The 14463-nt window shown below is 45.6% G+C and overlaps 1 protein-coding gene across 1 annotated transcript in view; it reads right to left on the bottom strand.

Annotated features, from left to right (window-relative positions):
- Positions 1-5830: 5830 nt before the first annotated feature.
- The window catches only part of CFAP107 (cilia and flagella associated protein 107), a 40279-nt gene continuing 31646 nt past the window's right edge, over positions 5831-14463 (bottom strand). The window contains exons 3-4 of the mRNA XM_025285638.3: positions 7775-7952; positions 5831-6233 (exon numbers count right to left, since the gene is read on the bottom strand). Of these exons, the coding sequence (XP_025141423.3) occupies positions 6049-6233; positions 7775-7952 (363 nt within the window). The 3' untranslated portion in view covers positions 5831-6048. The remainder of the gene's footprint in view (positions 6234-7774; positions 7953-14463) is intronic.

Here is a 14463-nt window from a genome sequence, read left to right as displayed (position 1 = left end):
AATATGTTCATACATTTGGAAACCTCAGGCAGTGGCCACTGGAAAATATCAGTTTTCATTCCAATCCCAAATAAGGGCAATGCCAAAGAATGTTCAAACTACTATATAATTGTACTCATTTTACATGCTTTTGAACTGTGATGTTGGAGAAGACTCTTGAGAGTCCCTTGAACTGGAAGGAGATCCAACCAGTCAATCCTAAAGGAAATCAGACCGGAATATTCATTAGAGGGACTGATGCTGAAGCTGAAGCTCCAATACTTTGGCCACCTGATGCAAAGAACTGATTCACTAGAAAAGACCCTAATGCTGGGAAAGATTGAAGGTAGGAGGAGAAGGGGACAACAGAGGATGAGATGGCCGGATGGCATCACCAACTCAATGGACATGAGTTTGAGCAAGCACCAGGAGATGGTGAGGGACAGGGAAGTCTGGCGTGCTGCAGTCCTTGGGGTTGCAGAGAGTCTGACTTGACAGAGTGACTGAACAACAACAACAATACATGCCAGTCCACAGAGGTGGACTGACACAGGAGGCACCGCATTCTTAACTGTTTGCAAGAGGCTTGGGTGTGGGTGTGGAGGAAACAAAGAGGAGGGTGGCCATTAGACAGTTGGTTGGTCCACCAGGGCCTTGTCTTCTCTTTATGGTGATGGATTGTTATGAACTGAATGCTCGTTCCCAATCCATTACTTCACCTGCCATACACACACCCCAACACACACCCCACAAATACATATGTGGAAGCTTTAATCTGTAGTAGGATGAGATTTGAGTTACCATAGGAGGTAACTAGATTTGGATGAGGTAATGGAAGTAGAGTCCCATTTTAGCTTTAGTGCCCTTAGAAGGGAATGAAGAGTCCTGTGTTCCCCCACCCCCCAAAATGTGAAGAAAGCAGGAAACTGGCTCCCTCCACAACCAGACCATGGTGCCTCCCTGATCTCAGGCTTCCAGCCTTCAGAATCGTAATATATAATCTTTTCTGTTTAAGTCATTCAGTCCTTGGTATTCTGTTATAATAGCCTGATTCGACTAAAACATGTGTGAATGGGATTGAAGGAACATATGGGAAGGTGTAAGGTCTTCATGGCCACATGATTTTTTTCCTTTGGCCAAATCACCCAAAACACATTAAGTAGGTGGTACTGTCCAGAGTAGGCTAAAGGAAAGTTCAGTTCAAGTGATTGTCTTTATAATGTAATCTATTCTTGCATAACATTCTCTGTGAATATAACAATCATTCTTTCATTCATTATTTCCGGTCATTTCTTACAAAGATTTATTATATTCCTGGGATTCCATAAGGCCTAAATGAGTTTTGGAAGTGAAAGTTACAGGGATCCAATATTTATTGAAATGAAACCCACCACATAGGTTTAGTAGAAGCTTATAAGTAACAGAAATTCTTGAGTTTGTGTCACAGAACAACAGATAAAGAAACAACTTGTTTAAAACCATCTTCTTGTAAGCTGCCTTCACCTGTTCAGCTTGCCTTCATTGTTCTTAAAAATTGCATACCCTAAGAACTTCCCATAGCTTCAGTTCAGTTCTGTTGCTCAGTCATTTCACTCTTTGCAACCCCATGGACTGCAGCATACCAGGCTTCCCTGTCCATCACCAACTCCCAGAGCTTTCTCAATCTCATGTCCATTGAGTCGGTGATGCCATCCAACCATCTCATCCTCTGTCATCCCCTGCTCCTCCCACCTTCAATCTTTCCCAGCATCAGGGTCTTTCCCAATGAGTCAGTTCTTCGTATTAGGTGGCCAAAGTAATGGAGTTTCAGCTTCAGCATCAGTCCTTCAAATGAATATTCAGGACTGATTTCCTTCAGGATGGACTGGTTGGATCTCCTCACTGTCCAAGTGACTCTCAAGAATCTTCTCCAACACCACAGTTCAAAAGTATCAATTCTTTGGTGCTCAGCTTTCTTTATAGTCTAACTCTCACATCCTTACATGACTACTGGAAAAACCATAGCTTTGACTAGATGGACCTTTGTTGGCAAAGTAATATCTCTGCTTTTTAATATGCTATCTTAAAGGCAATGGCGCCCCACTCCAGTACTCTTGCCTGGAAAATCCCATGGATGGAGGAGCCTGGTAGGCTGCAGTCCATGGGGTCGTGAAGAGTCGGACACGATTGAGCAACTTCATTTTGACTTTTCACTTTCATGCATTGGAGAAGGAAATAGCAACCCACTCCAGTGTTCTTGCCTGGAGAATCCCAGGGATGGGGGAGCCTGGTGGGCTTCCATCTATGGGGTCGCACAGAGTCAGACATGACTGAAGCAACTTAGCAGCAGCAGCAGCGGGTTGGTCATAACTTTTCTTCCAAGGAGCAAGTGTCTTTTAATTTCATGGCTGCAATCACCATCTGCAGTGATTTTGGAACCCCCAAAAATTAAGTCTCTCACTGTTTCCACTGTTTCTCCATCCTTTTGCCATGAAGTGATGGACCTGATGCCGTGATCTTAGTTTTCTGAATATTGAGTTTTAAGCCAGCTTTTTCACTAAAAAAATCTTGCTTGCCAATACAGGAGACATAAGAGACAAGGGTTAGATTCCCGGGTCACGAAGATCTCTTGGAGGAGGGCATGGTAACCTACTCTGGGATCCTTGACTGGAGAACCTCATGGACAGAGGAGCCTGGTGGGCTACATCCATAGGGTCGAAAAGAGTCAGACATAACTGAAGTGACAGCGCAGCACAGAGAAACCCTGACCCTGAAGTCATACTGCTACTGCTACTGCTAAGTTGCTTCAGTTGTGTCCGACTCTGTGCGACCCCATAGACGGCAGTCCCCCAGGCTTCCCCGTCCCTGGGATTCTCTAGGCAAGAATACTGGAGTGGGTTGCCATTTCCTTCTCCAATGCATGAAAGTGAAAAGTCAAAGTGAAGTCGCTCAGTTGTGTCCGACTCTCAGTGACCTCTTGGACTGCAGCCTACCAGGATCCTCCGTCCGTGGGATTTTCCAGGCAAGAGTACTGGAGTGGGGTGCCATTGCCTTCTGCACCCTGAAGCCATAACCAGCTGTAAATAATTGTCAAGTTCGCCACCAGAGGGCAGGCTTGTCCCAGCCAGTAGGCTAAACTCTAGAAAGCGGGTCGTGGGGTGCACCCAGGGTTTTCTTTTAAGATGCTGGCTTCCACAGTCAAAGCATCACATCTTGGCAGAGGAATTGGCTAGCACGTGGGTTTCTGCCTCAGATTCTGGTTGTCGCTGTGGCCCTTGGTTGTTGCAAAGGCCTGTGGTCTTCCAGTGTCAAACAATAGCCCTGCCGTTTATGGAGGGTTTATTCTGCACCAAGCTCTGGGCTCAGTGGTTTTATCTGAGTTAGAGATCATATGGTACCCGTTCAGTACAGGAGTGATAGATTCAGAGAGGGGTAGTGACTTTCTCCAAGGCACACAGCCTGCAAGTGGTGGAAATGGAAGTTCTGCTTGTCAGTGCTCTTGAATACTGCATTGTGCTGTCCCAATGCCCAACAGCATGGTGCCCCTTCTGAGCTTTCTAATAAAATACTGGAGTCATAGGCTCCTGTCTTATTCGAGGAAACATGGAAGAGCATGAGGTTCAGATGTTTTCCTTGCTGTTTTCTCTGAAGAATCTGATATTCCAGAAACTGCCCAGATGAAATAAAAATGGAGTAGTTCCACCTTCTACAGTAGTTCCCAATGTCTGGTCCCCCAACCAGCAGCATCAGTATCGCTTGAGAACTTGTGCTAAAAGTGATTTCTTTCCCCTCTGCAGACCTGTTGATCCAGAAACTCAGAGGGTGGGACCAACAATGGAATTTTAGGAAGTAGCTCCTCCAACCTCCACCACATCTGCCAGAGATGTTGAGGCTTCTTTTTTGGAGAGTCCAGGTAAAGCAAGGATGTAGGAAAAAGATCTTCTCTGGCTCAATTCCGCCCTTCTTTACACTCCATCAGAGAAGGTCAGGAAATCCTTCACCAAACAGACCACTGCTATAGGTGGGTGAGCCTAACTGTTAATCTGATAGCACTGTTTTAGTCTGACTTTTGAATGCTCAGTAATCCAGCTCAAGTACTTCTGTCACTGCAGTGTTAACAGCCATTTTTCAGAGTGTGCGTGTGTGTGTGTGTGTGTGTAAGGTCATGGAACGTTGACCACATGTGGGCAGCCATAGACTCTGGAATACACTCAGTCCCACCTCCAACCCCAACCATTTTCCCTCCACTTTCTCAAATGCCTGGAAAGGACTAGCTACATGAATTGCGGTCTAAGAAATGAAACATGTACTGTGTCCAGAGAACTCCTGCCTGGTGTCCAGGCTGCAGATGAAAAAATGCCCACCCCTAGAATGACCACATCCTCATCCCTGGACTATGTGAATAAAACTGTTTATATTCAAGAGGAACTTGGCAGTTGTGATGAAGGATTTTGAGATGTGGGGATGACGCTGATTATCCAGTGGGCCTGATGTGTTCACAGGGTCCTTAGTGAGGGAGACAGACAGGAATGAAGATGCTACGCTGCAGTCTCTGGATGTGGAGGAAGAGGCCAGGAGTCAAAGAATGCAGGTGCCCCCTGGAAGCTGGAAAAGGCAAGGAAATAACTCACCCCTAAAGCCCCTCGAGTTTCCTGTGGACTTTTCATTTTTAGAGCTGTAGTTAAAGCTCTGTTTTTTTCCAGTAGTCATGTATGGATGTGAGAATTGGGCCATAAAAAAAGCTGAGCACCGAAGAATGGATGCTTTTGAACTGTGGTGTTGGAGTGGACTCTTGAGAGTCCCTTGGATAGTAAGGAGATCAAACCAGTCAATCCTAAACCAGTCCTGATTATTCACTGGCAGGACTGATGCTGAAGCTGAAACTCCATTACTTTAGCCACCTGATGCAAAGAACCGACTCTTTGGAAAATACCCTGATGCTGGGAAAGATTGAAGGCAGGAGGAGAAGGGGACAACAGAGGATGAGATGGTTGGATGGCATCACCGACTCAATGGACATGAGTTTGAGAAAGCTCTGGGAGTTGGTGATGGACAGGGAAGCCTGGCATGCTGCAGTACTTGGGGTCGCAAAGAGTTGGACATGACTGAGCACCTGAACTAAACTAAACTGAAGGGACTAAATCTGTGTTGCTTTAAGACACTGAGTTCATGGTATTTGTTTCAGCAGCAATAAGTACTTTCTGGGCCTTTACCTAACCTGCGAGGCTCCTTCCCAACTTGGAGCCTCACACAAGCCATCCTGCAGCCTGAGCCACCCTTGCTGCCCTTTCTACCTGTCCCTGCACCTGGTTGGTCCCTCTCAGCATTCTAGTCTCAGCCTAAATGTCTCCTCTGCAGGGAAGCCCTCCCCAACCAGGTCATGTCCTCATGGCCCCCAGGACTACTGTCATGCACCCCTTTACTTCAACACACCTCAGGGAGCTCCCTTAGGACCCCACTGGCCCGCTGATTCCCCACCTCTGTGAGCCTACCCCCGTGACATCACCCTTTCACATGAGTATTTGTGTAACATCCCTTTCCTCTGGACTGATGGCTCTGAGGCCAGAGGCTGGCTTGACCATGGTCCAGGGGAGGTTTGTGGGATGAATGGAAGGTGGAGGAGGTCTGAGGAGGCCACCTGGCTCCAGCTCAGCTGTCCCTTGTGTCTTCACCACAACCTTCCTCTAGTCCCTATTCTCCCATCAGTCATTCATTCAACAAACTTTACTCCTGGAGGGTAAGTAGCAAGTTGTGAGAATTTGGTGTCATGTTACTTCTCTGGGCCTCAGTTTTCCCTTGTGTGAAATGAGGGAACTTAAGGGTCCTTCCATTTCTCCTGACATACAAGTGTCTCTTCTGCACACATGTGATACCTTGTGTCAAAGGATTTATTTGTGGAATGAAAAAGAAAGGAACCTGTAGGTTAAGAGGAAGGACTGGAACCGTAAAACACAGACCATGATTTCAAAGGCCCCTCAGGTGAGCTTGATTTAAAACTCTGGGTATATCTGCAGCTGCCTGCTGTCTGGCAGATGGTCTCCAGGTGGGTCTCCAGGTGGCCCCATCTGTGCTGTGATGGGGTGACAGATCTCAGAAGTGTGGGACAGGCTGCAGGCGAGGGGGAGGCACTGGAATCGCATGCTCCCTCCGGGACATGGCACCTGCTGGTGGTCTGCGGTAGGAGGAAGTGTAAATGCTCTCTCGGAGGGTGGCCTCTGGTGGTGGGAGCCATTTCTGCTTCAACTGTTCGTAGAGTCCATAGTTTGTAGGGGGACCTGCAAGACAAACCAGAATCCAGGTGAACAAGGCTTAGAGGAGGAGGCCAGCATCCTCGGGACAGGAGAATGAATGGCTGGACTATGAGGTTCCCCAGGCCGCTGGACCAGGCACCTGGATTGTCAGTGTGCCTGAGCGGAGAGAGAGTAGTAGTAGGTGTGTTCTCAGTTGTGTCCAACTCTTTGCAACCCCATGGACTGTAGCCCACCAGGCTCCTCTGTTCATGGAATTTCCCAGGCAAGAATACTATAGGGGAATGCCACTTCCTTCTCCCAGGGATCGTCCCAACCCCAGGATTGAACTCAGGTCAGAGGTTTACAAGAAAGTGCTGGTCCTGCCAACCCCTGAAGTTCTCAGTGTGTGGCTTGCCTCCTGTTACTCAGGAGGGACCAGACATTGCCGGAGACCTTGGACAATTCAGCTCGATGACTTGACTGAGCATGACCCCATCACCTCCTGGGTACTCACTGACCCGGCCCAGTTGGGAAGAGCATGCACTTGGGAGAGTGATCTGCAGGAGAAACTCTTACAGAGAAATGCACTGTAACAAGCAGCTCGCCCTTTACCCTATATCCCTTCATATGCAAGGGTAGAACTGCAGAAAGATAAGAGCAAAGTGTGGTGGGAGCTTGCAATGGATGTCAGATCAAGTCACTCTCCTGGCAAATCTGAGCAAAGTCTTGTTTCTACAGGAAGGACACAATCCACACTCTGGTGAGCCCCTACCTGGACCTCCTCTACCCCTGATGTGAAGCTTTTTCACTTGCTATGCCCTCCCTCCCCAGGAACACTCTTCCTCCATGTTCCTGCATAGCTCCCTCCTTCTCAACTCAGAGCTCCTCCAAAAAGACCGTCCCGTGTCATCCCATCCAAATGAGAATCAACATACCTGCCTCACTTTCTCCCCATTACCCGCTGGTTTTCTTTTCTATGTACCACATATCCTAGTCCAATATGATAGTGTTTACTAGATCTTAGGTTGTCTTATTCATCGATAATATCTTCTCTTTTTTCTAAATTAATTTATTTATTTTAATTGGAGGCTAATTATAATGTTGTAGTGGTTTTTGCCATACATTCACAAGAATCAGCCATGTGTACATGTGTCCCCCTTGATAAAATCTTCTATGTCTCTTCACTGGAGTATAAATTCCCTGAGGGCAGGAATTCCTCCCTACTTGTCACTGCTGTGTCCCCGCGTGCTTCAGTAGGGCAGGCACCTGGGGAATACTCAGTTGGTGTTGATGAAGTAGATGATGGACCTGAGTGTGCAGCGATGCTGCTCTCTATCACTTGTGCTCCAGGTAAACATGCTGCAGGTGAGGGCTTCATCACACAGCAACATAATCCAGCATCACAGGGAGAGGGTGGGTGACCTGGGGGGTAAATAGGACTCTTCCCTTCCCTTCTCATTCTAATGCTCTGCTGGAGTCAGGGTCATCTGCTTGAGTCCTCCCACTAAGGTGGGCACACCTCAGCCCTGTGTGCTTCTGAACCCCTTAGAGCCCAGTAAAGGAGATGATCCCGAAAGATAAAATACCGAGTAGAGGGAAGTCAGCTTTCTCTGGGAGCCACAGCAGCTTATGTCTGTTCCACGTGCGGAGCTCAGGCAAGCCTGGGTGATAGTTATGCCGGTTGTAATTGTCGTCGTAGGTGCTGATCAGATAGCGCTGTGAGGGCTCCTGGTGGTGGGTGATCAGGTGTTTGTATGGGAGCCCCTGGAAAGACAGACACAGTGCACGTGTTACCAGTCAGAGCAAGGCATCCATCTGGCTGTGGCTGGAGGCACAAGGTGCCTGCTATGCAGTCTGTGGTGCTGATGGAGAGGGTCCCCGCTATGGAGATGTGTCTGCCTGAGCCCTGGGGAGCACCAGTGGGAGACACACTTGTCTGCCCCACCCCAACACAGCTCACCTTCAAAGACACACCCCAGTTTGGCAGCAGTCAGGTCTCTGTATGAGGGGCCCCCAGCCAAGTCAACTCACCCTGAAAATGACTAAGGGGACACATTGAAATAAAAGTCAAGACACCCAGCTGAACTAGAAGAGCCTGTGCTATCTCATTGCACACTCCTGTGATCTGAAATTAACTCCTTTGATTTGTCTTGAGTCTCATCCATCCAAGTGTCTATTTCTGAGGCAAGTGAAGGATGCTATACGGTGAGCCTGACATCTGTACCTTCTATTTCCATCAGTTACTATGGAAAGAGTCAGAGAATGCTCCATAAATTGCCTTCTCCTGCAAAGGATTTAAGTCTCCCTCAGCTGAAACTCAGCGAGTGATTTCTTCGGTGGAGAGAAATTACAGGGAGAAGAAAGCTGTGTTCTCCTGACACTGGGACATTTGCCTGAATCACTGCTTTTCCTAAGAAAAGCCTCTTGATCCTAAAAGGGAATCCTAGGGGCCTGGTCTGATTTACAGGGGAGGATAACATGGATTCCCAGGCTCCTCCTCTTGTCTGGAACAGACGGGGAGGTCCACGTCTGCTATGGCCTAAATACACTAAATACACTGGTTTATGGTGGCTCCATAAACCGGTCAGATCACAATGCCAGAGAAGTCAAGGGGGATGGGCACAGACATTAAGCCGGAGTTCCTAAGATCCACATCACCAGATCTGGATGTCTGGAGTATATTTCCAAGGTCAGGGAAAGCAAGTTCCCATCACCCAAGTGTTCCCATCAACCAAGGAAAGTTCTGAAGAGGCAACACAGCGGGGAAGAAGAGAAACCAGGAGGGATTTTCTTACTGTTTCTCTTGGTTTGGGGCACAGTCCTGCCTTCTTGATCATGTAGACAAGATTTTTGTTTCAGTCAGAAAAAGTTGGCTTAAAAAATCAACGTTCAGAAAATGAAGATTATGGCATCCAGTCCCATCACTTCAAGGCAAATAGATGAAAGAAAAGTGGAAGCAGTGACAGATTTTATTTTCTTGGGCTCCAAAATCACTGTGGATAATGACAGCAGCCATGAAATTTAAAGATACTTGCTCACTGGAAGGAAAGCTATGACAAACCTAGACAGAGTATTAGAAAGCAGAGACATCACTTTGCTGACAAAAGTCCATATAGTCAAAGCTGTGGTTTTTCCAGTAGTCATGTATGGATGTGAAACTTGGACCATACAGAAGGCTGAGTGCTGAAGAATTGATGCTTTCGAATTGTGGTGCTGGAGAAGACTCTTGAGAGCAAGGATATCAAACCAGTCAATCCTTAAGGAAATCAACCCAGAATACACACTGGAAAGACTGACGCTGAAGCTGAAGCTCCAATTCTTTGGCCGCCTGATGCGAAGAGCCCACTCATTGGAAAAGACCCTGATTCTGGGAAAGACTGAAGGCAAAAGGAGAAGAGGGTGGCAGAGGCTGAGATGGTTAGATAGCATCACGGACTCAATGGACATGAATCTAAGCAAACTCCTGGAGATATTGAAGGACAGGGAAGCCTGGCATGCTGTAGTCTATGGGGTCACAAAGAGTTGGACATATTTTAGCAACTGAGCAACAATAACCACTGTAAGCTGACATAGAGAGGACTGCCTTTGTTTTTTGTTTGTTTGCTTGTTTCTTATTGCTCTAGGTCTTCATTGCTGTGCATAGGCTTTCTCTACCTGCAGCGAGAAACGACTACTCTTCGTTGCAGTGCACAGGCTTCTCTTTGCAGTGGCTTCCCTTGTTGCAGAACATGGGCTCTAGAGCACATTGGCTTCAACAGTGACAGCATGAGGGCTCAGGAGTTGCGACACACAGGCTTAAGAGCCCCATGGCATGTGGAACTTCTCGAATTCCAAGGATCTAATCTGTGTTCCCTGCATTGGCAGGCGGATTCTCATCCATTGTACCACCAGGGAAGTCTGAGACAACTGCCTTTGAAAGAAGAGATTATCACTTACAATTCCTAAGAGAAGGGGTATGTCACATCTCACAGGGCCACATGGGAAGCACCAGGGTGAGTCAGGAGACAGAAGGAGTGAAGAGAGCATGGTCCAGAGTCTTTGTTCTGGTTTCTGTGAAATGAAAAGATCTCCTGCCATATTGACTAACAGGCGATATCACAGCCATCAAGGATTTCTGCCTTCCAAATGTAAATGAGGGCTCTCAAAATGCTCTCAAAACTGATCCAGCAGATATTGCCACTACCACCACCTCCCCCCAACGGTGATTCCTGAGGAGTTCAGGGGAATGCAAGAAACAAGGGAAACAAGAAAACAGGATTGGCCCCAGATAGCTGAGGTGCATATGAAAGGAATGGATTCAGTGAGCCAAGGGGCTTGCATCTTCCCATACACAGAATGCTAAATTCCTTAACTTGATACTTGATCTCTGATGTTCAGACTGCCTGCTCCCTTTGTTGCAAATTTGAATATAGCCTTACTTGCTTCCTGCTTGCTTGGAGCATTTTTACCAGAGCTACTGAGATGCTGTCTACCGGGCTCAGAGTCCTAAACATTTCCACCAAATAAAACAACTCTTTACATTCAGGTTGTGACTATATTTTTAAGTCGACACTTCCAACAGAGTATGGGCAAGGCAGGGTGGGCAAGTTTGAGAGGTGTAGGATTGCAAAGTTCCAATAATTCCAGGGTATCTCTGGTTGTCAGTGCCTGGCTCTGGAGTGGGAGATGTTGGCCTAGCATGTGAGCCTTAGATAAGGAGGTGGTTGGAGGGATGGGCTGTGAATTGGTTAGTTTGCATCTGAAAGGCAGATGGCAGGCAAGTTGTGTATTATCCCTAGGAATTAGCCCTGGGAGGGAGAGCCTTGCCAGGATTAGCAAGGTCCCTAAAATATCAAAGTATCATTAAATACAGAAAATTTTAAAACATGATTAATACATCTGCCAAGGGTATAAAATAAACAGGGTGACAATATACATCCTTGACATACTCCTTTCTCGATTGGGAACCAGTCTATAGTTTCATGTCCAATTCTAACTGTTGCTTCCTGACCTGCATACAGATTTTCTCAAGAGGCAGGTCAGGTTGTCTGGTATTCCCATCTCTTAAAGAATTTTCCACAGTTTATTGTGATCCACACAGTCAAAGGCTTTGGCATACTCAATAAAGCAGAAATAGATGTTTTTCTGGAACTCTTGCTTTTTTGATGATCCAGTGGATGTTGGCAATTTGATATCTGGTTCCTCTGCCTTTTCTAAAACCAGCTTGAACATCTGGACGTTCACGATTCACATACTGTTGAAGCATGGCTTGGAGAATTTTGAGCATTACTTTACTAGCGTGTGAGATGAGTGCAACTGTGCAGTAGTTTGAGCATTCTTTGGCATTGCCTTTCTTTGGGATTGGAATGAAAACTGATCTTTTCCAGTCCTGCGGCCACTGCTGAGTTTTCCAAATTTGCCAGCAAGTTGAGTGCAGCATTTTCACAGCATCATCTTTTAGGATTTGAAATAGCTCAACTGGAATTCCATCACCTCCACTAGCTTTGTTCGTAGTGATGCTTCCTACGGCCCATTTGACTTCACATTCCAGGATGTCTGGCTCTAGGTGAGTGATCACACCATCGTGATTATCTTGATCGTGAAGATCTTTTTTGTACAGTTCTTCTATGTATTCTTGCCACCTCTTCTTAATATCTTCTGCTTCTGTTAGGTCCATACTGTTTCTGTCCTTAATTGAGCCCATCTTTGCATGAAATATTCCCTTGGTATCTCTAACTTTCTTGAAGAGATCTCTAGTCTTTCCTACTCTATTGTTTTCCTCTGTTTCTTTGCACTGATCCATGAAGAAGGCTTTCTTATCTCTCCTTGCTATTCTTTGGAACTCTGTATTCATATGGGTATATCTTTCCTTTTCTCCTTTGCTTTTCACTTCTCTTCTTTTCACAGGTATTTCTAAGGCCTCTTCAGACAGCATTTTGCTTTTTTGTATTTCTTTTTCTTGGGGATGGTCTTGATCCCTACCTTCTGTACAATGTCATGAACCTCTGTCCATAGTTCATCAGGCACTCTATCAAATCTAATCCCTTGAATCTATTTCTCACTTCCACTGTATAATTGTAAGGAATTTTATTTAGGTCATACTTGAATGGTCTAGTCATTTTCCCTATCTTCAATTTAAATCTGAATTTGGCAATAAGAAGTTCATGATCTGAGCCACAGTCAGCTCCCAGTCTTATTTTTGCTGACTGTATAGAGATTCTCCATCTTTGGCTGCAAAGAACTGGGCATGGAACAACAGACTGGTTCCAAATAGCAAAAGGAGTACGTCAAGGCTGTATATTGTCACCCTGCTTATTTAACTTATATGCAGAGTACATCATGAGAAACACTGGGCTGGAAGAAGCACAAGCTGGAATCAAGATTGCCAGGAAAAATATCAATAACCTCAGATATGCAGATGACGCCACCCTGAAGCCAGAAAGCAATGAAGAACTAAAGAGCCTCCTGATGAAAGTGAAAGAAGAGAGTTAAAAAGTTGGCTTAAAGCTCAACATTCAGAAAACGAAGATCATGGCATCCAGTCCCATCACTTCATGGCAAATAGATGGGGAAACAGTGGCTGACTTTATTTTTCTGGGCTCCAAAATCACTGCAGATGGTGATTGCAGCCATGAAATTAAAAGACGCTTACTCCTTGGAAGGAAAGTTATGACCAACCTAGACAGCATATTAAAAAGTAGAGATATTACTTTACCAACCATGGTCCATCTAGTCAAGGCTCTGGTTTTTCCAGTAGTCATGTATGGATGTCAGAGTTGGAGTATAAAGAAAGCTGAGCACCGAAGAACTGATGCTTTTGAACTGTGGTATTGGAGAAGACTCTTGAGAATCCCTTGGACTGCAAGATCAAACCTGTCAGTCCTAAAGGAAATCAGTCCTGAATATTCATTGGAAGGACTGATGCTGAAGCTGAAACTCCAATACTTTGGCCACCTGATGTGAAGAGTTGACTCATTGGAAAAGATTCTGATGCTGGGAAAGATTTAAGGTGGGAGGAGAAGGGGATGACAGAGGATGAGATAGTTGGATGGCATCACCGACTCAATGGACATGAGTTTGAGTAAACTCTGGGAGCTGATGATGGACAGGGAGGGTTGGTATGCTGCCATCCATGGGGTCACAAAGAGTTGGAAAGACTGAGCAACTGGACTGACTGACTGAAGGGGATAAAAATCCCATTGATTCATGGTCACTTTGAAGAGCTGAAGGGAGAAGAGTTAAGCTGGGTGGGAGATGGAAAAGGAGGCTGTGGCAGTGGGGCAGCATAGGATGAAGGAGCCAGAAGAGCTGATAGAACTGAAGCAGCCATGTGAAAATGATGCTGTGTCCAGGCACACAAGCAGACTATTTGAACAGAGTCCCTAGGAATGAATGTCCCATTGCTTGGTTCTATTTTGTGTGTGTGTTGGAGGAGATATCTTAATTTAAATGAGATTATATATGTGGATTGATTATCCCTTTCATCAGGGTTTGTGATGGGGAAGCAAAGTTCTTTAAAAAAGGGCACCTGATGTGTATTGAGATCTAGGCCACATACCTCATGTACATTGATGGTTAGAAGCAGGGAGCCTCAGACTGTGTGTTCTAATTTTGACTTCTTTGTATTAAAATGCAACTAGGAATAAATCTACCATATGACCCAGCAATCCCACTACTGGGCATAAACCCTGAGAAAAACCACAATTCTAAAAGACACATGTACCCTCAATGTTCATTGCAACACTATTTGCAGTAGCCAAGACATGGAAGCAGCCTAGTTGTCCATCAAGAGATGGATGGATAAAGAAGATGCGGTACATATACAATGGAATATTACACTGCCATGAAAAAAGAATGAATTTGAGTTAGTTCCAGTGAGGTGGATAAAACTAGAGGCTGCTTTATAGAGTAAAGTCAGAAAGAGAAAAACAAATATAGCATATTAACATGTATATACAGAATCTAGAATATATATAACACACACTCATATATATAAAACACATATATAGATAGCATATGGGAATATATGTATATAACACATATATAGCATATTAACACATATTTATGGGAGGAAGGTTCCTGAGGGAGTTGCCAACAAAGGTTTGTCTAGTCAAGGCTATGGTTTTTCCTGTGGTCATGTATGGATGTGAGAGTTGGACTGTGAAGAAGGCTGAGTGCCGAAGAATTGATGCTTTTGAACTGTGGTGTTGGAGAAGACTCTTGAGAGTCCCTTGGACTGCAAGGAGATCCAACCAGTCCATTCTGAAGGAGATCAGCCCTGGGATTTCTTTGGAAG

The sequence above is a fragment of the Bubalus bubalis genome, chromosome 5, assembly GCF_019923935.1.
Source record: "Bubalus bubalis isolate 160015118507 breed Murrah chromosome 5, NDDB_SH_1, whole genome shotgun sequence".
NCBI lineage: Eukaryota > Metazoa > Chordata > Mammalia > Artiodactyla > Bovidae > Bubalus > Bubalus bubalis.
Note: the sequence above shows the minus strand (reverse complement) of the source record. Positions and strands in the feature narration are given on the sequence as shown.